The following is a 21,826-nucleotide window of genomic DNA, read 5'->3' as shown; positions in this document are numbered from 1 at the left end:
TCAAATGATATCTTATACTTTTGTAGATGTCATAAAGTGCTTGAACCAAAAGGAGTGAACATCGTCGATATTTTAACATCGGATGATCAAACCATATTTGAAGATATAATCAACTGCTTTGTTGGTATTACGGCTGTACAAATTGGTTTAACAGACATTTTGCGAGCGTTAGAAATTGTTCCTGATTGCATTATTGGTAAGTAAAACAACTTACATTTTTTTGTATTATTGATGTTTTCCTGATTCTATTTTGACAGAGTAGTATCATCGATAAGATTGGGACAGTTTTTATTTCTTAATTTTTATTAATATACTCTTTTGTGTTTCCTCTTTACCATTTGTCTCTTAGGGCATAGCGCCGGCGAGTTGGGCTGTGCGTATGCTGACGGTGGCCTGACGCTGGAAGAGACGATCCTGTCGGCGTACTATCGCGGCTTGGCCTCCAAGAAAACTGAAGTTATACGCGGAGCAATGGCGGCCGTGGGCATGGGATACAATGATGTAATGCAATCGCAGTTTTTATTCAAGACGGTGGCAAAAGATCAAGCGGTTTGATTGATATTTATAAGATACAAGTTATAAGTGACTGCAGTTAGCTCTTGGGTTATAGTTGCGTTGTCTACCTCTGATGGATTTGATTCTTGAAAAAAAGATTTTCCAACTTTCAATTCCATTTAAACTCTTCTTGCACTTCTCTTATCCTTTCATTATAAGAAAACGATTTCAATGGGAAGAGTACTGGAAATGTACCTATATTAAGTGTATTATGCTATCTCACCCTCACCATTCGAGTGGTTCTTGTTTTACTTTTGTTAAAACTACCTTTTGATAGTCTTACAATTTTTAAATATATGTTTTGAGAAAATTATTTTTTTTAGTTAAAAAGGATTTGTCCTGCCGACATAGAGATAGCGTGTCATAACAGCGCTGGATCATCTACTATATCGGGACCTATTGATGCATTGAAAGATTTCGTTGCTTCTTTGAAAAGTCGCGACATCTTTGCAAAAGAAGTTCCTTGTGGCAACATTGCATACCACTCTAAATATGTTGCTGCTATTGGTAAGAAATTCTCTAAAAATATTTTTCTACTGTATTTTCTTATAGGTTTTAGATTTTCACTTTTTCTTTTGTCTACACTTCATGTACTCTATGTATTTAAGTCATAACATGTTTACGACTTCCAAATTAATCATTTGTCTTTCACTCATCATTCTCTTTTTAATTATGTCCCTTTGATACTTATCAGGACCACCTTTACTGGAATCTTTAAAAGATGTTATAAAGAATCCAAGGAAAAGAACCTCTAAATGGTTATCTACATCGATCTTGCCGTACAGGTGGGATGAAGATATAGCGACATTGTCATCAGCGGAATACTTCACTAACAATCTAGTGGTAAATTATGGTTTACTTGTAGCTGTTTTTCGGAAAGTAATTTAACCACAGAATAAGTTTGTCATTATCGGTTTCTTAAAAGTCCATTTTTTTTTTCGGAGTTAAAGTAATCAAAAAAGATTAGGTTAGAAGATAAAAAGGAAAGTAATAAATATGTCATATATACTGTTGACGATGCTAAGAATTAAATTTTTGTTGAATTATTATGACCATTTATATGCAACCTCTACTCCACAGAATCCAGTATACTTTGAAGAAACAAGTAAGTTGATACCGAACGACGCAGTGGTTATTGAAATAGCCCCCCACGGACTGCTGCAGGCGATAGTGAAGCGATCTCACGTGTCTTGTGAACACGTTCCCTTGACGAGGCGTGGACATGAAAACCCAACTAAGTTTCTGCTCGATGCTATCGGACGGTATGAAAGTATATTTTTCAATGAAACCTAACCTGTCTTCACACAATCTTCTTTTTGGTCAACCCACGTTAAACATTCCTCTTTTCATATATTGAGATCTCTTCAGACACAGATTTCAGTATATTGCCAAATATTTAAAAGATTTATGAAACGAAAAAGTACGGACACATAGCATTTCGTAGTTTTACTATTATATTATACTCCATGTCAATTCTAAAAAGCTATTTCAATTTCAGGTTATATCAAAGTGGTCTGAATCCGCAAGTACACATGTTGTATCCTAAAATCGAGTATCCAGTCGCCACTGACACTCCGCTGCTCTCAAATCTTGTAGGCTGGGAGCACAGCGAAAATTGGTGCGAACATACTACAAATTTTGTTTTCAATTTGATATGTTTTAGATTGACCTTAGTAGACTATGATATAAACATAACTATAAAAGTTTTATAATTATTTTATTATATGCTTGAAAAACCTCTTCATCTAATAGACCTAATTAATAATATAAAAAAAAAAATCAAAATAAATATTATGCTTATCTATAACTAAAGAATGGTTCTATTGAACTACCTTATATGTGCACTATCCAATTTCAGGCCATTGTTTAGCGAAGTAAAGAAAATTCGAAAACAAACTCAAATTTGTAACTATTTGATAACGCTTTATGACGATGATAAAAAATCTATAAATCGTTACACTAGAAATGGTAATTCAAGTTCATAAATTAAATAATTTGGATAAATCTTCTTTTCAAACTCTAACATTTTTTTTTTAATTCTAGGTGTCAATGTAATTCCAGAAGCTCTACTTTTGGTTCTGACTTGGAAAACTTTAGCTATGGCAAGAAATGTCGATCATAACCAATTGTCGGTTAAGCTCGATAATGTGTACTTTAACCGCGAAGTATCATTTGGAGAAAACAAATTTGCTAAGATAAAAGTTTCTATTAACAAAGGCAATCACAGATTTGAAGTAAGCATCGTTAAATTAGAGGCAGTTGTATTTTTTTTTAGCACAGAGTGATTAACTCATGAGTTCTGAACTATTTGTTAGAATGATATCGAAGAAAAGGATATTATAAACCACCTTCGATCTCTAGCTAATAAACGTAGTTTTTTTATCTATCTGAAACCTAATTTGTCTAAAATTTGTTCGAGATTAATACTGAATAAAAATATCGATGTTATTATATAAGTTCCGGTTTTTAGTCGACCCACGCAGAAAGGTAATGTTTTTCGTGTGTATTTATGTATGTGGGTTTGAATGTTTGTAAGAACTAAACCGATTTTGTGGATAAAGCAGTCATTCGAATCCTCTTATTTGCATAGGTCAGTTAACAGTCTTGTTATTTGTTAATTTATTTCCCAAATGAAGACGAAATGATAATTTCAGATAAACTTAGGAATAAGAGATTTTTATTACAAGCGTTTTATTACATTTTTGAAAATTTATATTGGATACTGCATTATTACGTACATTTTTATGCATATCCTAAACATAGAGAAATATCAAATTAATGAAAGTACTAAAGCCATTATTATATTATTTAGATAACAAATGATGAAATAGTTGTTGCAACTGGACACATAACGGACGACTTTAAATCAGAAAAATGCAACTTAGAGCCAGGGAAGGAAAACTCTGAAGATGATATTTTATTGACATCTGATGAAATATACCGCTTGTTGTATCTTAGAGGATATTACTTTAAGTAAGTTTTCTTAGAAAATTACGGGAGTACAAAACTGGTTTGATTTAATTGATTATTTTGTAACAATTCACATAGATGTCTCTCAACATGTCTAAATAACAAGTTTTTCGATTGTTAATGTTATGCAAAAACGTATAATAGATAAATCAATTTTTCTATATTCAACAGTAGTACACTTCTCAGCGGCATTAGCTGATTCTATCGTCTAAAATCGCCGAATCGCCCGAAGTCTACGAATTACCCTTAAGAACCGTGCACTACCACGACCACATAGTAGATAGATATGTGTGTGATAAGTGGGAGTCCACGTTTTGTTTGAATAAAGTGGGCGAAGGAAGCCAATATTAGTCCTTTTCCTTCTCTTGTCCTTTTCAAGTATATTATACATTTCAAATATATAATACAACATATTTGATTTTTGAATTTCAGCAAGGAATTCAAAGCTATTCGCTCTGCAAATTCATCAATTAGCAAAGCTACAGTCGAATGGACTGGAGAATGGATCTCATACATCGATGCACTAATGCAACTTAACATTATGAAACGAAACCACAATGGAATATCTACACCTAAAATGATTCAAGAGTTAGTCATCGATGTCAATGAACACGTTTCGGATGACTTAATCAAAAAAGTTGTACATGAAGCCACAATTCTTGACCTCTATGATACAGTAAGGTTAGTATACTAAATGCGTCAATAGTCTAATGGTTAAGGGTACGGATTTCCGATCACGAGGTCGGGGGTTCGAATCACGCCATTCGACTATTTTCGTAAACCATGTTCTAGCACAAGCCTAGAGCTTAGTTGGAATGGTAAAAGAAAATTTACAAAAAAATCTGCTAATATTTTAAGAAAAAAAAACAATAGTATGTAAATATTTAAGTAATTGTCTAAATATATATGGTTGTAAAAACCTGTTTAGGAGGAGTTGGGAGGAAGGGAATACAGAGCCCATTAATATAAACGTGAAGGAACATCCTTGGGTTTTAGTGGGTATTTCGGTCACACTTTATCTCGTGGCCGGCGAGACCCACATGCATGCCCTCTTTGAATAATGAGGGTTGTGGAAATGCATTTCCCTACGTAAAAATGGCTTCAAGACCCGCAGTGGGGACGCTGATGATAATAGAATTGGTTCTGGGTTCCAACTAGATTATATGTTAATTTCCACAAGTGGCTTCGGTGGTTACATTTTTTTATTTATGAAATAATTTTCAGATGCGGTGGTGTGACTATAAAAAGTATGTTATTTTCTGACAGAGCTGTAACTCACACGAAAGTGTCTAGTGTTTTATTAACTAAAAAAAATTGGTCCCTCGTTGTACAAAATGATAATATACCAGTAAGTTAAAAGAAATATTAAATAAAACAATTATAAGTAATAAATTATTAAACGAATAAGTACTTATTATAGTATTGTTACAACAGTAAATGTTAAATGACTTCTACGTGTATACTGGCCTAATATAATTTTACATGTCATTAGTGTGGGTTTAGTAATGTTGTGTCCAATAAAATTGTACTTCTGAATGTCGGTGCCCGCGGCGGTATAGAAATTGCCTTGTGTGGAGAGGGGATCATCAGATTGAACTTAATAATCATAAATTACAAATGTATTACTTAATAATGACTGTAGTATAGAATGTAATTTTAAGATATGATGTTAATTATTGATTTAAAGTAAAATAATCTAAGAATATAATGAAAATCTTTATTCAACCAAGAAGAATATCATTAACCTAATTATAAATTAAAATATGGTTAATTTTATGATGTATTTAATAATATTTTTGGTGAAAAAATGACCGCTTGAGCGCATCAACAAAAAGACAGTATTAAAGACAGGCATGAAGTGAAAGATTTCCGCGTCTTGTTCTATGCGTGTCGTGATGTGGATCAACTGTAAATGTACTATCCCACCCTTTTATAATAAGGAAACGATGGAAGGGGCGGTGGACTGGTAGTGATGATGGGGAAATGTCTTTATTCCTGTCCTCTTTGCTTTATAGATAGGCATCTACTACCATTTTACTTATAATCGATGTCGATAACATTTCTTTCTTATTTTAGGAGATAATGGCCGCATTTTGCAAAAAATAAATAAATAAAAATGGCGTATAATGAAATTTTAAAACTAAATAAAGCGTTTCTTTTGATCAGGGTCGTTGCGGAGATGGTTACTACACGAACGTTTCTGCAAGCAACAGAGCTGAAGAATTTAAAGTAACATTGAAAACGCCGAATGATTTTGAGAGTGTCAGTCTTGAGCAAATTGCTACTCCGAAATCCCTTCCCAATAAGACTATAAAGGTAGGTGGTAGGTAGTTTTTGGATTTTATAGCGTAATTAAAAAAATAAGTAATCACAACTGATATTTTTTTAATATACATATAGGTCTATTACGCCGGAGTATCACAAAAAGATTGCCAACAATCTATTTTCGGAAACAATACTGTCAGTTTGGATTTGGGGATGGACTTTAGCGGGAAAGATGTCAAGTAAGTTGGATTAAATCTTTAAAATGATATAAATATGTCAGATAAAAATACGACATACTAAAGTTTCATTAAAAAAATTGTTCTTTTCTGCTCTGGCTTGATCTTTTAACTGAACACAATCAGGAGTCTTTTTTGACGTTGTGAAACCCTTTTATGTAATTTCTGTTTTGTCAGCGGCGAGCAGGTGATGGGGTTGTTGGCGAAGGGGGCACTGTCGAATGTCGTGGTTCCAGACCCCGAGCTGGTGTGGCCTGTACCGCGCCACTGGAGCCTGCAGGAGGCTGCCACCGTGCCCTTGCCCTATGTGCATGCTTTATATATAGTAAGTATTCATTTTGCTCGTTATATGCGGCTTTTATAAGAATACTTTTTGTGATTCCCGCTGAGAAAGAATACGTACTGCTCACTCGTGATTTATATGTAACTATAGCACGGAACTTATTCACATTAAGTTTGGTATTTTTGTCCAGCTGAGTAAAGCAAAGTTGATAAATGGAGATCGCGTGTTGGTCATCGGCGGGGCGGGGGCGTTAGGCCTGGCCCTCATCTCTGTTTGCCTGTCGCTGGGCTACATCATTTACACAACTGTAAGCACTTTGCGTAAGAAAGAAGCCTTGCTCAAGCTATACCCAAATCTTAAAGGTAAAGAGAAATTCATACATATTAACGAATCAAAACGAAAAATCTCTTAATCGTTCTAATTCACAACAGAAATATATGTTGTTTTATCAATTATCTAACTACTAATTACAACAAACGATGATAATAAATTATGTTGTCACCAACATCATCGGAACGAAAGATCTAATTCCGAAGATGTAAATGACTGTCTTAAATCAAAACTGTCTGTCAATATTTAGCATATTTATTTGTACATTACAGTTTAATTATATGTATTTTTCAGAAAACAATATAATATGTGAGCAGAATGATGAAGTTTTATATGATCGTATCGTGATACAAACTGACAATCAGCTTTGCAAAGTAGTTGTAAGCTGCGCATCGGGCAGATTACGTGAGGCAAGTTCTTGTTTTTAATCATCTCTTAGTTGATATTTCAGCTATAGAAGCCTGTTGATGTTATATTTCAAATAAAATGTGTGTATATTTTAAGGACAATAAAATACGAAAGAAATAATAGCTCAATGCAAACTCACTTTCACATTAATTTTGTAAAATTTGTGTAACTGCAGGTAGCAATGAAATGCGTTGGTTTTTCGGGAACGTTCTTGGATGTCAATCAGCACGACGTGGAATTAAACAAATCTTTTGGGATGAGCTATATGTGGCATAGCAGAAATTATAAATTTGTCGATGTATCCAGTATATTTAAAAGAAAAAATAACGTGGAGAAAAAGGTATTATCGTCTATGTCAATATGGAAATGTAAGAGCGCAAATTGATAGTCGATAACTTGGAGTTTTAATTGTCGCATACAGCATGCGAGCAATTCCCGTATGCTGTAAAACGACTAATGAAAGTGATCAGACGATGTAATGTAAGCGTTGTGCATGGACTTAGTTGACGAGAATAATGCGCCGTTGGGAAGGGTAAAGACTAACTGTCCTTAACCGTATGGAGAGTCGGCCCAGTATGTGCTACTCCTCCAGACATCTCCTTCAGTCGTCATATCTGAATTCACACCCTTATAGATCTGTTATTATTATCCGTTATATGATATGTTGTTGCCTTTTTACAACTTCATTTAAGAAGGTGAGCACTATAATTTTAAATCGATACAAATGTGCCTTCCCTAGATAGAGTTACCATTCATGTATAAACCATCTGATTACACAGTATATTACTTTTATCTATTTAAATTTTCTTCCATATTCACATTTAAAATCCTCCTTGACACACAAAAAATATAGCAACGGAATTACATATTATTTTTTATTTTATATTATTGTAGGCAATTAAATTTATGCTCGCCGAAGGAATTGCCAACGGCATTGTGAAGCCGTTGCCTTTAATATCGTATAACATTGAAGAAGTGCCAAGGGCACTTAACATGCTCTCATCAAAGAATAACATAGGAAGAGTTTTAATAAAAATGGACACGCTTCCTAAAAACAACATAATTCCTCGGTAAGCATATGTACAGAGGAACATTTATTTCATTCATTGGGATCTAAAATTTTATGAGAAACAAAATGATTTGATGATTTCAGAATCACTTGCTCTTCGACAGCAACATATCTAATTGTTTGCGCAGAAGATGTTCTTAGTTTGGAATTAATAGAACTTTTAATTTGTCGCGGTGCCAGAAACATTACAATTCTTTGGAATGGATCTGCAACTGCTTCCTTATTGTACAAAATAAGGTGAGTTTATCCATCTATGCATAATTTGTTTCGAACTTTAAACTTTCCGCGGACGAAGTCTTGGGAAAAAGCTAGTAAATGTATCAACTCCTTACAGATATTTCAAAAAATCTCATTCATCAGTAAATATAGTTTTTAAAAATGTAATAAATGATCAAGAATGTACTAAGGCTGTAAAGGAAGCTGGCGGTTCACTCGATGGCGTATTCTTTGTTGTTGGCAAAAATGAAAAGCATTCTGATGATTTATCAGAAGAGCAAATACTTTTGGCAAGAAACAAAATTCTCCTGTCAACTATTGCAAGCTTGGACTTTGCTACACGATCTCTTTGCAAGAATTTAAGGTATGCCATAAAATTATTCTATTCGGGTTAAAGTAATTTGTTTGTAAAAATAAAAAATAAAAATTGTTCTAGATACTTCGTTATACTGGGTAATTCATCCCGGGATGTTTATGACGAAAAAATCTATTTTCAAGCTGAAAAAATATGTAAGGAGCGTCAAGCTGTTGGTCTTCCGGGATTGACTTTTGTAACTGAAATGTCAAATGAGGTAGATAAATCGTTTTACCAATTTATGGTGCATACTCGTGCATTGAATTACTCTTGCTTATACACAAATTATCTCTTCATTTACAGTTGTCTAAATACTTTGACTCGAACAACGATATTTTAGCTGAAACAATACCTGAGGTGCTCAATATATTGGAAAGAAGTTTGTATATTAATTACCATTACATTAAGGCTGTACTAGAGCCTTGCAGTGATTCATGTTCTCTGGCAACTGGACGAAATGACATTGGTAAAAGCAAATACTTCTTTAAATATGGTTTTATTAAAATTTCATCAATTTTATCAGAAAAGCCTTAAGACAATAACTCCACTAATTCCCCTTTCAATAATCGTTAAACTTTATTTTCTATTCCATAACTCTGTTACTATTATTAATAACTTAAGTACTTGTATCAACCATTTTACTTTTATGAGATGTACAATACAATACAATGCATGTGTGTTTAACATGAGACAATTGTAATAATATTAATCTATAATAAATACATTTTTTAATACTTTTTACAGATCCCAACACCACGGTCGTTGCATTTAAAACAGTTAACGAAAATGAAAGAAGAGAAAAAGGGAAGGATATTTCTGAGTTCAGGTATGATATTACTCGTGTGGTGTTTGTGAATTGGAGATTGGAACTGAAAAAGCTAAAGTTACTCCTTGACATAAAAAAATATCTCTGAGCGTTTGATATATTTTTACTCTAAGCTCGAACTGAGAATGACTAACTTCATCTTCAAAACATGTACATTATTCGCTAATTTCTTATAATGTTTCTGATTTAAAAGTAACAATGGCGCTTTATATTTCAGTTTCACTTACGGCAATGGAGATTCTATGTCGGAACAAAGCAATGGATTCCGTGTATTTTATTCTTATATTGAGTCTGATGTCTATGAAATCACGAGTCATCCTCTAGTTAGGATGTCCACCAAAGCCTATCAATATTTTCAGGTATGGTATCAAAATTGGCAAATAGTCTATACGACTATTATAAGGGACCTTATAAGGTTATACGAGAAGAGAGAAGAAAAATATACGAGCACATGATTTAATGTTAATATTTTTGATAACAGGACAAATTTGAAATAGATCCAAGTGTGACGCATCTGATACTTATACCTGGCTTCGAAGGTCATCACAGAATATTCGAGGATCTCTGCGAGCCGTTGAAGATAAGAGCCGCCACTATGAAATTGGACACAGATTTAAACAGTTCCAGTATTCAAGAAATGGCGTTGAATATATACAAGGTTATCATTGCTATAACATTAAATGTTATCAACATAAACATTTCTATTTTATTTCTATTTGTTTGTACTTAAAACTTTTTAATAAGGGAATAAAATATTAAATGTGTATTTTTCAGATACTGTCAAGGAAACTCCACTTTAATAAGAAGTTTTATTTGTTGGGATATTCTTTTGGTGTGAACGTGGCCCTGGAATTGGCAGCTTTAATAGAGCAACAAGGTATTGTGTTACATTATTATTTCCTGCTAAGATTTTTTGATAAAAGTTTGTGGTACTATTTTATTAAATATTGAATGATGCAGGTGAGCGCGGTATCGTCTACTGCTTAGACAGCAGCCCTGATGCCTTGAAGCATCTGATGAAGACTTATGCCGGTGATTTATCGAATGCCAATCTGCAAAATGTAGTCGCCGCTCGTATGTTTCATCTGACGACTGGATTAAATAGTGAAGAGTTTATGAAGGAATTGGAGACTATTGACAGCTGGGACAAGAAGATTGACATCTTCATTCGACGTGTTAAAAAACTAGTTCCGTATTCACATGATTATATGAGATCTTTGTTAGAAACGACATACAATAGATTTGTATTGGCGAGGGAATATCAACCGAATCTTAAATTAAATTCTGAACTGATTCTTATAAAGTCAACTGCTTCTGCCGAATTCGTAAATCTACCTGACGATTATAATTTGGGAAAGTACTCGGAGAGACCCGTCAAAGTTTATGATATCGACGGGGACCACGCCTCGGCCCCTTACGATATTAGAGTACCAACTATTATAAATGACTCGCTCGATAGAAAACTATTGAATGAATTCAACAAGACAAACACATGTGAGACGTATTTGTTGTATGATTAGATCTACTTAGTTATTGAATAGTATGTTTTGATATTGACTATTAATAATGTCTTTTAATTTTCTAGCATATGCTTAATTTATTTTTTTATGTATTATAATTTTTTAATTAGCTGTTTTATACTGGATTAACGGGAGGGGTAAATATTGAAAAATATTTTGGAATAAACGACATATTTTTGAACAGCTTGTCTTATTCAAACGCCTTTTAATGTGCCTCGTACTTGTATAATGATTTAGTATAAAATTTGGGTTAGGTATGACAAAGCAAATAATGCGCAAGCTATTTTATTGTAGGTAATATCAAATTGAAAAAATCTCACGAGGGAGATATTTATGACCTCATTTTTTGCAAAACTGCATTGCATTTTGAATATGTTAAAGCCTTGGGATATTGATACCACACCAGTATATTTTAACAATTATTTACCTCGGGGCGCCTTTCGTAAGATAAATGTTAGATTGATTTAAAAGCATTTTGCAAACAATGAGAATATAAAGCAAATTTACGAGTAAGTGAGACAATGTGTGATATCACAGTATGTGTTGATACAAGTGATACAGTAGCAAACTATTCTACAATAAAAATAATCTAAAAATTAAAAGACGTTCCCACCGTCAAATGTTTTGTGTCGAGAAAAAGAACGATTTAAGTAATATGTCGTCATTAATTTCCAGCTTAATATCTTTAATTATAAATCCGTCCGTATAAGTCCGTCGATAAATATGCCACCAATGCATCTAAACGTGGCATGTCTATCAACAGTTCTTTCGCTATTTTGGCGAATCTAATTGGCTATTGCTCGTATGCTACGTTAGATTACAAATTACATAAATTAACTGCTTCTTACATTTTACTCGCAGAATAGTTAATCATTTACCAAAAAAACTTGCGTCCAAACGTATATAATGAACGTACACTACAACCGACCTTTGTTGTTTTAAATCACTAAACATTTTAATTAGTCGAAAAGCATTGTGATCTTCATTCCTTAATATTAAATTCGTATTATATAAGTAGAAGTAATCTTTGTGAAGATAAATTCAAGTGATAGAGTGAAATTATGGAAATATGTTTTGTGTTATTAATTTTATTTATTCATCAAAGTTATGGTATTATATACAGACTTGACGGTCAGTAAATTGATTTAACTCAGTAATTTTATAAGGCTAATTGCAAGTTCTCTATATTGATATAAGAAAACCATTATACTTTGAAACGATAACTAGGCTTTTGGGATTTTAAAGTTTAGATCGATGGCCAAATTTGACTTACATCCTAGAATTAGTATTAAAAAATTAACAAATGGTGTCAGACATCAGTGACCAACTATGCAATACTACTAAATCTTACTTCTTACTAATATTATAAATGCGAAAGTTTAGATGGATGAATTAATAGATGTGTGTTATACGTATCTCCTGAACGAAAGGATGCTCGATAAAATTTTGTATAAATATAGAACACAATATAGAAGAACTCAACATCTTAGAAATGTGATTCGATAACTGTGCATGTTATAAGATTTTGCACAGTTATAGATTGCCTGGAAGGGGGGGCCCCTTGCTTGTTATAATTTTGTAATAAGCAAATATTTAGTTCTTCTTAGATTCGGTAGTTGTTCTTTGAGAAAGTTTATAACTTAAAAAAATAAGATAAAAATGGATTCAAAAATATGTGGGCTCAGTACTGAAGAATCGATTGGCTTCATGTTATTTATTCTACTACAAGAGGTCTTGTATCATTTTTTGAAACTTTCTCCGTTCTTTTTCAACTTTTTTTTGTTATAACCGACCGAAATTTCTTATGCTTATAGAAAAACTTACTGTCATCCACGACTCCGTTCGCGCGGAATTAAAAAATAAACTTAATTAGTAGCCTATGAGTTCTCCAGACTATGTTCTACAAACAAATTTTAGCGAGATCCGTTCAGCTGTTCTGGAGATACCTTATAACAAACATCCATCCATTTTAACATTCGCATTTTAGATAGTAGTAAAAAGTAAGAATTGAGATTGTATATACGCTAGCAAAACTAACGAATAAATTTGCGTGTAAAACTCACCATTAACTATTTACATTTTTTGCGTAAATGTGAATCTTATGTAAATAAGAAGAATACAATGTACCTCAAAAAAAAAGATACTTATATTCACGAAATAAAATATAAGAATATTGATATTACAAAGAGGTAAATTTGTATTCTTGTAACGATTTACCTCAAAAACTACTTACTGGATCTAAGTCAAAAATTCTTTTGCCATAAGAAAGTTACATTATCACTGGGTTAAATTTGTTATCACAACATAGGCTGCTTTTATACTGGTATTTCTTTAAATTCAATGCGAACGAAGTCGCGGGCAGAAGCTACTTTATATTCATAGATTTCATATTGATAAAAAATTATGCTAATAATTTATTAATTATTTGCTTACGGCTATACTTACCATATCCGCCAAGCTTTTCCACGTGGAACGATTTAATTTTTTTTACTTAAGTTCATTAAGGTATAAAAAATGTTTGTGCAAAATTATTAATTATCTTACTAATATTATAAATGCGAAGGTTTATATGGGTGGATGTTTGTTGAAGGGGTATAGCTGCATGAATCTCGATGAAATTTAGTAAAGATGTGTCTGGAAAAACTGAATATGGGTAGCCTATGATTCTGGAAATGCGTACAGTTCCAGTAGGTATCCCGTTTGATTGACATAATCACTCGATAACTCAGGAACCGCTAAACACATTGTATTGAAATTCGGCAAAGATATAGAACATAGTCTCGAAGAATACATGAGATCCATTTAATCGTGTTTTATAATACTACGCAGACGAAGTTGTAGGCAAAAGCAAGCATGAATATAAAGGAACAAAGGCGGCCTTGCCTTGGAAATTGCGTTTACGTTATCAACAACGCCAATACGTGATGTGTACGAAACATGATTTTTTCTTTCGACATAACATAAGATACTTATTTCAATTTTAATAACATGTATGTACGTATAGAAGACGAATAACTTTTGAAAAGGGATGCCATATCCTAATTTTAAGAGTCGCTATTTTATAAAGTACTAGCTGTCGCTCGCAACTCCATCCGCGCGAAATTAAAAAAGGATAAGGATCTGTTCTACATCCATGCCAAATTTCACCGAGGTACATGCTGTGATCTTGGAGATACCTTCTAATAAACATTCATCCATCTATCTAAACTTTCGCATCTATAACATTAGTAAGTAACAGTGGTAGAGCCCGCTTTAACATATTCGCACGAATCGGCCCGGCTCGCCCGGTGAAATACCACGACTACATAGAAGACAGGCGTGAAGTGGAAGCAATTCCGCGTTTCGTCTGATGAGTGTGCGTCCCGGAGGCCTAATTTAGTCCTCTTTCCCTTCCCACCCTTTTTCTTAGAAGGAAAGGATGGGAAGTGGAAGTGGACTTTCCGGATGAGAGGATGCATGGGAAGGGAAAATATTTTCTTTCTGTGCATCCTCTCCTCGATCGATTAAAGGTAGGCAACGCATGTGCGATTGCGTATGTCTATGGACAACGGTCACTTCGCTATTTCAGCGATTTCGGGTGGCCGATTGCTCGTTTGCCATCTTTTGATATAAAAAAAAAGTAATATATATGAATATCGCGTACCAAATATACTGTAAAAACTACTAAATCTATTGTATTTTTTTCAGATACTGAGTACAAACTCATGCCACCACTGAACTATATCGACGATTATGATAGTTGTTTGCAAGATTCTGATGCATTATACTGTACAATGCAATTGAAACTTGTTTCGGATACACCTAATGTTGTAATGGATTTAATAACAGTAAGATTCTCATTTGTGTTGAATTGTTAGCACGCTATAGAAAGGGACAAGCAAACAAGCTGTTAAGCTGCTTCTTTGTTATCTGATGTTATAATGACACAAAAATTACAGCTTAGTGCTGTAATTTAAAGAGGGGATGGGAAATAATATAAGAGTAAGAACCTGATAGGTGTGTGAAATAAATCTCGGCTAAGAGCCTTCTGCTTTCAGATTGACTTGTAAACCTGTAAAATATCAAGTCTCCAAAAACTTGGATGTAACTCTGCTGTTGTAAAAATACTTCAAATCAAAAAATAGAAATCCTAAGAAAATTAAAATTTATTTTTATTCCAAACAGAACTATTCGGCGTGGGATTTGAAACATTTCGATCATAGTAAATTATATCGAGGAGTTTGTGTGACGAGAACATGTAATATGAACAAGCAAGAAGTAACGATGAACTTAAACAACTCCCTTGAGACGTGTATGAATGAACATCTGTGGAAACAATACAAACTCAAAGCCAAATTGCTAACATCACCTTATTGTTATTCTGCTGAAAGAGATATAAAGTTGGATTTCTGGGACATCATTGTTGGATCTATATGTATTTTGATTATAATTGTCAATATTGTTGCTACACTGTACGATATTTACGTGTACAAAAAACCTAACACCAAAGGTAATTCTTGTTAATTTATAACGTATTTTTGCATGACGTCACAATCATTTGTTAGGTGGAAAATAACTGCTACAATTTAGTCAGTAGTATATATACAGAAGGAGTATAAAAATTAAAATCGCTGTACATTTGATCTGAATAAAAACGAACAAACAGGAAACGGATTAACATTTTTTAAGTATGGTTTTGTAGAAATTTGCGTAAATTAAATACCGGCAGTATTCAATTAATCTAAGAAAAAAATTAGATTATTACACGTTCAGAGTAACAATTTTTTTTATATTTTTTTTTCATGTAATTACACTGCCCAAACAATTTTATTAAAATTTTCCAAGTTCTTTAAAAAAAGTTAAGCTGACAGAGATTCAATGTGAACTTCATGTGAACTAGTTTGTCCCAATAAATTACAAAATAAATATAGTATTTAAAAAATTCTTACATATTAGAAGGCAAGAAACGCAAAAAGCGGCAATAGCCTAATGGTTAAGGGTACGGATTTCCGATCACGTGGTCGGGGGTTCCAATTCCGCCATTCGGCTAGTGTTCTAAACCATATCCTAGCACAAGAGCCTAGAGCTTAGTTGGAATGGTAAATTAAATATTAGTAAATTTACAAAAAAAAAATCTGCTAATATTTAAACAAAATAATTATAACATCTAATACGTTTCGCAAAAACACATATCAAAACGCATGACTACGTGTTAGATATTTCAAAAATGCTAAGCTTATTTCAATAATGTTTAAGGTATGGATATCTTATTATCCTTTTCAATAATTCGTTCCTGGTCCAGACTGCAACATGCCGATTATAGAATAAAGCAGCCAGTTGAACGACTGAAAGGAATGGATGGTATCAGGTAAAAGTTTACATATTTCTTTATTAAATTAATGGATGTTTTTGTAAATTTTCCGATAAAAATATACAAATACGCATTTCTTATTGAATTTTCAACATATTTTTAGTAGTGACTACTTAATAACGTTTTCGTCAGCAATGAGGACACTTGTCTCGTTATTGCAACAAAATACACAATTAAGTTTTTTTTTAATGTAGAAGGTGGCAACTAGCAAGCGGCCAATTGAATTTGCATTCTTATAAGAAAAGGGTAGAAAGGGGAAGAGGACTAAAATTAGGCCTCCGGGACGCTCATCCCTCGGATGAAACGCACAATTGCTTCCACTTAATCCCTGTCTTCTGTGTGGTCGTTGTATCAACCAGTGTAAAGTCTCCCATGCGTGTAAAGAATTAATAGCGGGCTATACCACTGTTAAAAACCTTCAATAACTTGGAAACCGTCAATTTCAGAGCTATTATCATGATTCACTTCGTGTTTGGACATTCAATTTTGCCGTTAGTGATAGTCATTGCCAATCCGCATGACTTTGAAAAGGTTAGTAAAATTTAACAGGCAAATAATTCTCTTCCCACTTACAAACAAATATCTTAGTATTAACATAATAACGACAATTTAGCACTTATCGACAACTCGAAGAAATTCAAATCAACCAATGTGGACTCCTATTTAGCCCGTGTTTTACTATTCGAATTCTTGCCCAAAACATCAATGATTTTTGTAAGTTGTTAAATTGATTATTTTATTTTAATTTTCAGATGTATTCAAATATTTCATGTCACATTTTATTGAACGGTTCCCTTATAGTACAAGCATACTTTGTCATGTCAGGCATTCTTTTAAGTTATAACATAAAGAGAACGACAGAGAGGAATACAATGACTTGGAAAAATGTTACGAATAATCTATTTAAAAGATGGCTAAGGTAAAGATGAGTTTAATAAAAATACTTATAGTAAAAAGTTTTTAAGCAAAAAGGTTAAATTGATATAACAGCAACATAAAAACCTTTTTGATTCAGTTTTGTAATAATAATAAGTTCACTTGTAACCTCACAAAACAATAGCTTGAGCCTATTCTAGCTGTATAAGTTAGGTGCAATTAATGATAAATGATTATCTTTACGGATATCTCTACTAAATACGGTTGTTTTCTTTTTCTAGATTAATACCTTCGTTCGCCATATGCCTCGCACTCGAGTCAACGTTGATGCGACATTTCGGCGCTGGCCCCTTATGGCAGGTAATAGCAATTATTTTTAGTAGCCGTAAAAAAATATTTCCTTCGCAACCTGCACTTTCTGATATACTTTTAGAGTAGAAGCAGTTGTTGATAGAAAAATAAACAATTATCAACCTTCATGCGACATTTCTTCTCTGTACGTTAACGTAGTAAAACCTAATTGGTAAAAACTAAAATTGGCAATTTCGTTTATTTGAACTTTCAGCTGCTTGGGACTCGTGTAAATGAAGACTGTAGACGATACTGGATGTGGAATTTCTTCTTTTTAGCAAACTATAACAGCGGGTCTTATTGCATGCCTCATACATGGTAATTTTATTAACTATATTCCTAGGGTTGACAGATAATTTTCAATCGAAGATAGAACAAAGTGGAAGTATTTACCAAAGAAAACTGACACTACTATCAAATAATAAGGACTACTTCCTTATAGTATATTATACTTACTATTCCATAGGAAACAACAATGTGAGGAATAGGGAGATTTTATGGGTTCTTACGTAAACAATCAAACCCACAATTATGTAATTTTTACGATCTCTGCCGCGCCAAAAAATAAAACTGATTTTTTTTTGTGTAATTTAACAAGACAGTATGCACAGTTTCATTGTAAATTGACGAAGTTAACTCTGACCAGTTGGTGACAAGTGTATTATTTAATTACAGGCATTTAGCAGCGGATATGCATATGTTCTGCTTCGGGCTCATAGTTTTCGCTTTGGTGCGAAATAAATTCTGGAAAAGAGCCATATTGGCATCAGCATTCTTGATTGGAATTATATCATCAGGAATAGTGACGTATATATATGACTTGAGAACTTTGATGACCGTCAAACCGAAGTAATTATAATTATATTTTTTATTAAAAAATAATTAAAGAAAAAGTCTTACACATTTACTTTAACATAACTGTTGTATTGTTTGCAGTTCGTTGCTACAGACATTCACGAAGGATCCTAATTTCGACTACCTGTACAAACCTACTCACACCAACGCTCCAGCATATGTGATAGGACTGATCACTGGCGTACTTATCTATCGTTTACAGAAAAGTCAATTTGATATACAGAAGTACAAGGCAAGTTTGTAATCGCATTTTTTGTCACTATTAGACTTAATTTTGATTTCAACCGCTTATAAACTGGTGATGTCAAGTTCAAGGCATGTTCAGTGCACAGTCTGTTCGATTTATTCATATTCAATTACTTATTATCAAATGTAAAAAAACCTTATTAGAAGGCTATGTGTTTTTCCAGACTATGTTCTACATCTATGTAAAATTTCAGCGCGAATCCTTTAGCCGTTTTGGAGATACCTTATACCTTCTAACTAACATCCATCCGTATATCCAAGCATTCGCGTTTATAATATAAGTGAGAAGTAAGACTACATTTAATTGATGACATTGTAGAAATATATCTTATATTGATTTCATTGTTATATATAAACAACTTGTTCTTATTTACAGAAATTCAGGATTTTATACTGGATGCTCTTACCTACTACCTACGTTATATTAGTCCTAAATATTATTCACTACCAGGATGGACCTCCTTTACCATCTTACATACGAGTTTTTCATCAAATGCTGCTAAGACCTTTGTTTGCAGCAATGTGCGCAGCAGCCATTGTTGGCTTTGTGTTTAAAATAGAGAGTAAGTAAATCTATACCTGACTAAACCAGAACTGTAAAGGCGATTTATAACGTAACCTGCTATATTATAAGATTAATCAGAAGAACAGATTTTGATCGGCGGATGCTGTCGTAAGTGGTGACACTGTCTCCTATAGTTACTACTATAGTTTAATATAATTGCATCTAAGCGACCTGATCTTTTATGGCATCTAGGTTTTGCCACGACTTACAAAAAAGGGCGGCAAATCGTATCTAGAAAATAATATCGAATAAAAAACTATGTTTGTCAATTTCAGATTTCTATCGTGCTATATTGGAGTGGGACGGTTGGATTTGGGTGGCTCACGTCGCTTATACGACATATATAACGCAGTTCACCGTAATGGGACTCATAGTCAACAACACAAAAACTCTCAACGTCTTTTCAAAATACATTTTAGTAAGTATAAACTTACTGATGCTTCTTTTGATGTGTGTTCGCACCCCGATAAATCACAGAAATTATGATGCCGATGATGTCTTCCCAAATGTGAACTTGACAAATAAATAACCAGCAGAAATTGGCCACACATATTTAAGGGTAAAACATACTCTTTGATAACCAAGCTAAAATCCAAATTCAATGGCTGTCAAATTGTGAAAACGAGTGTTTACTAAACACTGCCGAACTATATTCGTTGGAATAATAAAGAAACTTTTATTTTATAGGTGCAGGCTGGAGGGATAACTATTGTTACATTCGCTGTCGGAGTCATTGTGTGGTTGTTGATCGACGGTCCCTTTAGCAATATAGTCAAGATTTGTATGGAAACTCCTACAACAAACAAGCAATCTGCTAAACTAAAATAGTACCTAAAAACCTATGTCTAACGTTGTGTTCAATATTAAGACAATGATCTACTCATCATTAAAAATAGAGTACTAAAATAGATTTTGTTTGATTTTTATTTTTGATATCGTTTAAATAGCTAAGCGGCTAGTGCCCCGTAACATCTGCAATAAGTTAAAAGGTAGATGCGTGCACTTTTAATAGACAGATGGTACCATTCCAAAATCTCTGTTTTATACTGAGCTCTTGTTCTCAAACCAACAGTATGTAAGCATATGACAAATTAATAATGTGTATAAAAAGTTAATTGATAGTGATTATAGTATGAATGTTCAAAAATCCGAATGGTTCCGCATTTTTGCGTTGTCACCGCCAAATTGTGTACAACGTAACGTAATAATAGTAACGTAATTTGCGTAATGGCAAATCGTAAAGGCTGGACAAGTTGCATCGAATGAATTCAATAACATAGTAACGTTATGTCTATTCAAACAAGGATAGGTATGTCCACCAAAAAGCTTAAAGAAAAAATCATGACATGAAACCTAGAGTACGGAAATCTTGATACGTTGTGCTATTGATTGTTCCCGGGAATTTTATAACTGACGAACTATAACTCATCAAATGTGAATGATATCGTTAGGTATGCGATTTACCGATTCTTTACGATATTCTAGTTAAATTACAAACAAGCGAAATACTTGCTTTACCGGTGACATAAGTTATAAGAAAATTTTAAAGACACTGCGTTTTTCACATGCATGCTTCTGTGGTAAGTTGAATTTCAGATTTTGTTGTGTATTAGCACAGGTAGATATGACACGCGAATTTTTCAGACAATAAAATTAATACGTTAAAAATGGAAAAATGTTTTATAATATTAGTGTTTCTTGCAAGTCGATGTTTTGGAGTTATATACAGACTTGATGGTACGTTTTTTTTACCTTCTTCGTTTCTTCTTATGCGAGTAAAGTCGGAAGTACGAATTCTAATCTAGAGACGATGTGACCAATAGTACCTATAACTGGACTGCTTTCAAAGTGTAAATCATTTAATTTTATTCCCGGAAGTGTCAAAGGGGTGCGCCTACCATTTTACAGTTTTATTTCGGATATTTTTTATAGATGCTGAGTATGAACGCATGCCACCTTTGATCCAACTAGACGACTATGAAAATTGTTTTAACGATGCCAACGCAGTATACTGTACATCACAATTCAGATTACTATCAGATACTTCGACTGAACTTTATGGAATTATAGCAGTAAGTATATTATCAAATACATCGACTTCTCGCCATTTATCGTTTCCCCGGCACGTAAAGTACTTCTTTCCCTAAAATGGCTAAACGAGCGCTGATACCATAAAAGACTAGCTGTCGCTCGCGATTCCGTCTGTGCGGAATTAAAAAAAAACTCAATTAGTCGCCTATGTATTCTTCCAGAATATGATCTACATCTATGCCAAATTTCAGGGAGATCCACTCAGCCGTTCTGGTGATGCCTTCAAATAAACATTCATCCATCCATCCATTCATCCAAACATTCGCATTCATAATATAAGTAAGAAGTAAAATTTAATAAATGTAATCTTTTTTAATATATTGATAAATTTAATTAATAATATTGGTACACTTATTCGCACCCTTTGTATTTTCAACAGAATTACTCAGAATGGGAAATAACACATTACGATCATACAAAATTGTACCGAGGAGTATGTGTAAGAAGATCTTGTGGTGA

General features: G+C 33.3%; 2 protein-coding genes across 2 annotated transcripts in view; both read left to right on the top strand.

Moving 5' to 3' along the window:
* LOC106114263 (fatty acid synthase-like) overlaps positions 1-11,176 on the top strand; it is a 32,102-nt gene extending 20,926 nt beyond the window's left edge. Inside the window, exons 16-37 of the mRNA XM_013307390.1 lie at positions 2,054-2,173; positions 2,414-2,523; positions 2,599-2,789; positions 3,368-3,528; positions 3,958-4,206; positions 4,750-4,873; positions 5,692-5,841; positions 5,926-6,029; positions 6,204-6,351; positions 6,500-6,671; positions 6,934-7,049; positions 7,223-7,387; positions 7,942-8,117; positions 8,201-8,353; positions 8,451-8,696; positions 8,769-8,904; positions 8,991-9,153; positions 9,432-9,513; positions 9,731-9,872; positions 9,995-10,171; positions 10,288-10,390; positions 10,474-11,176. Coding sequence (XP_013162844.1) covers positions 2,054-2,173; positions 2,414-2,523; positions 2,599-2,789; positions 3,368-3,528; positions 3,958-4,206; positions 4,750-4,873; positions 5,692-5,841; positions 5,926-6,029; positions 6,204-6,351; positions 6,500-6,671; positions 6,934-7,049; positions 7,223-7,387; positions 7,942-8,117; positions 8,201-8,353; positions 8,451-8,696; positions 8,769-8,904; positions 8,991-9,153; positions 9,432-9,513; positions 9,731-9,872; positions 9,995-10,171; positions 10,288-10,390; positions 10,474-11,033 — 3,748 coding nt within the window. The 3' untranslated portion in view covers positions 11,034-11,176. The remainder of the gene's footprint in view (positions 1-2,053; positions 2,174-2,413; positions 2,524-2,598; positions 2,790-3,367; positions 3,529-3,957; positions 4,207-4,749; positions 4,874-5,691; positions 5,842-5,925; positions 6,030-6,203; positions 6,352-6,499; positions 6,672-6,933; positions 7,050-7,222; positions 7,388-7,941; positions 8,118-8,200; positions 8,354-8,450; positions 8,697-8,768; positions 8,905-8,990; positions 9,154-9,431; positions 9,514-9,730; positions 9,873-9,994; positions 10,172-10,287; positions 10,391-10,473) is intronic.
* Positions 11,177-11,989: 813 nt separating this feature from the next.
* LOC106114125 (uncharacterized) lies at positions 11,990-20,163 on the top strand. Its single transcript, XM_013307218.1, has 13 exons — positions 11,990-12,164; positions 14,721-14,860; positions 15,198-15,522; positions 16,269-16,380; positions 16,830-16,914; positions 17,136-17,302; positions 17,541-17,619; positions 17,825-17,928; positions 18,286-18,459; positions 18,547-18,697; positions 19,088-19,274; positions 19,552-19,694; positions 19,964-20,163. Exons 1-13 carry the CDS (start codon positions 12,095-12,097, stop codon positions 20,102-20,104), a joined length of 1,878 nt encoding a protein of 625 aa, XP_013162672.1. The 5' UTR covers positions 11,990-12,094; the 3' UTR covers positions 20,105-20,163.
* Positions 20,164-21,826: the final 1,663 nt, after the last annotated feature.

Source organism: Papilio xuthus, unplaced genomic scaffold, assembly GCF_000836235.2.
Source record: "Papilio xuthus unplaced genomic scaffold, Pxut_1.1 DF828142.1, whole genome shotgun sequence".
Taxonomy (NCBI): Eukaryota; Metazoa; Arthropoda; class Insecta; order Lepidoptera; family Papilionidae; genus Papilio; species Papilio xuthus.
The sequence above is the reverse complement of the archived record's forward strand: the minus strand, read 5'-3'. Positions and strand labels throughout refer to the sequence as shown.

Bases quoted from the DNA above. Each gene is read 5' to 3' on its own strand.
- LOC106114125 (XM_013307218.1), top strand. From the start codon at position 12,095: ATGGAAATATGTTTTGTGTTATTAATTTTATTTATTCATCAAAGTTAT. The intron at 17,303-17,540 runs GTAAAGATGAGT...TTCTTTTTCTAG, and splicing joins CTATTTAAAAGATGGCTAAG to ATTAATACCTTCGTTCGCCA. The intron at 17,620-17,824 runs GTAATAGCAATT...TTGAACTTTCAG, and splicing joins GCGCTGGCCCCTTATGGCAG to CTGCTTGGGACTCGTGTAAA.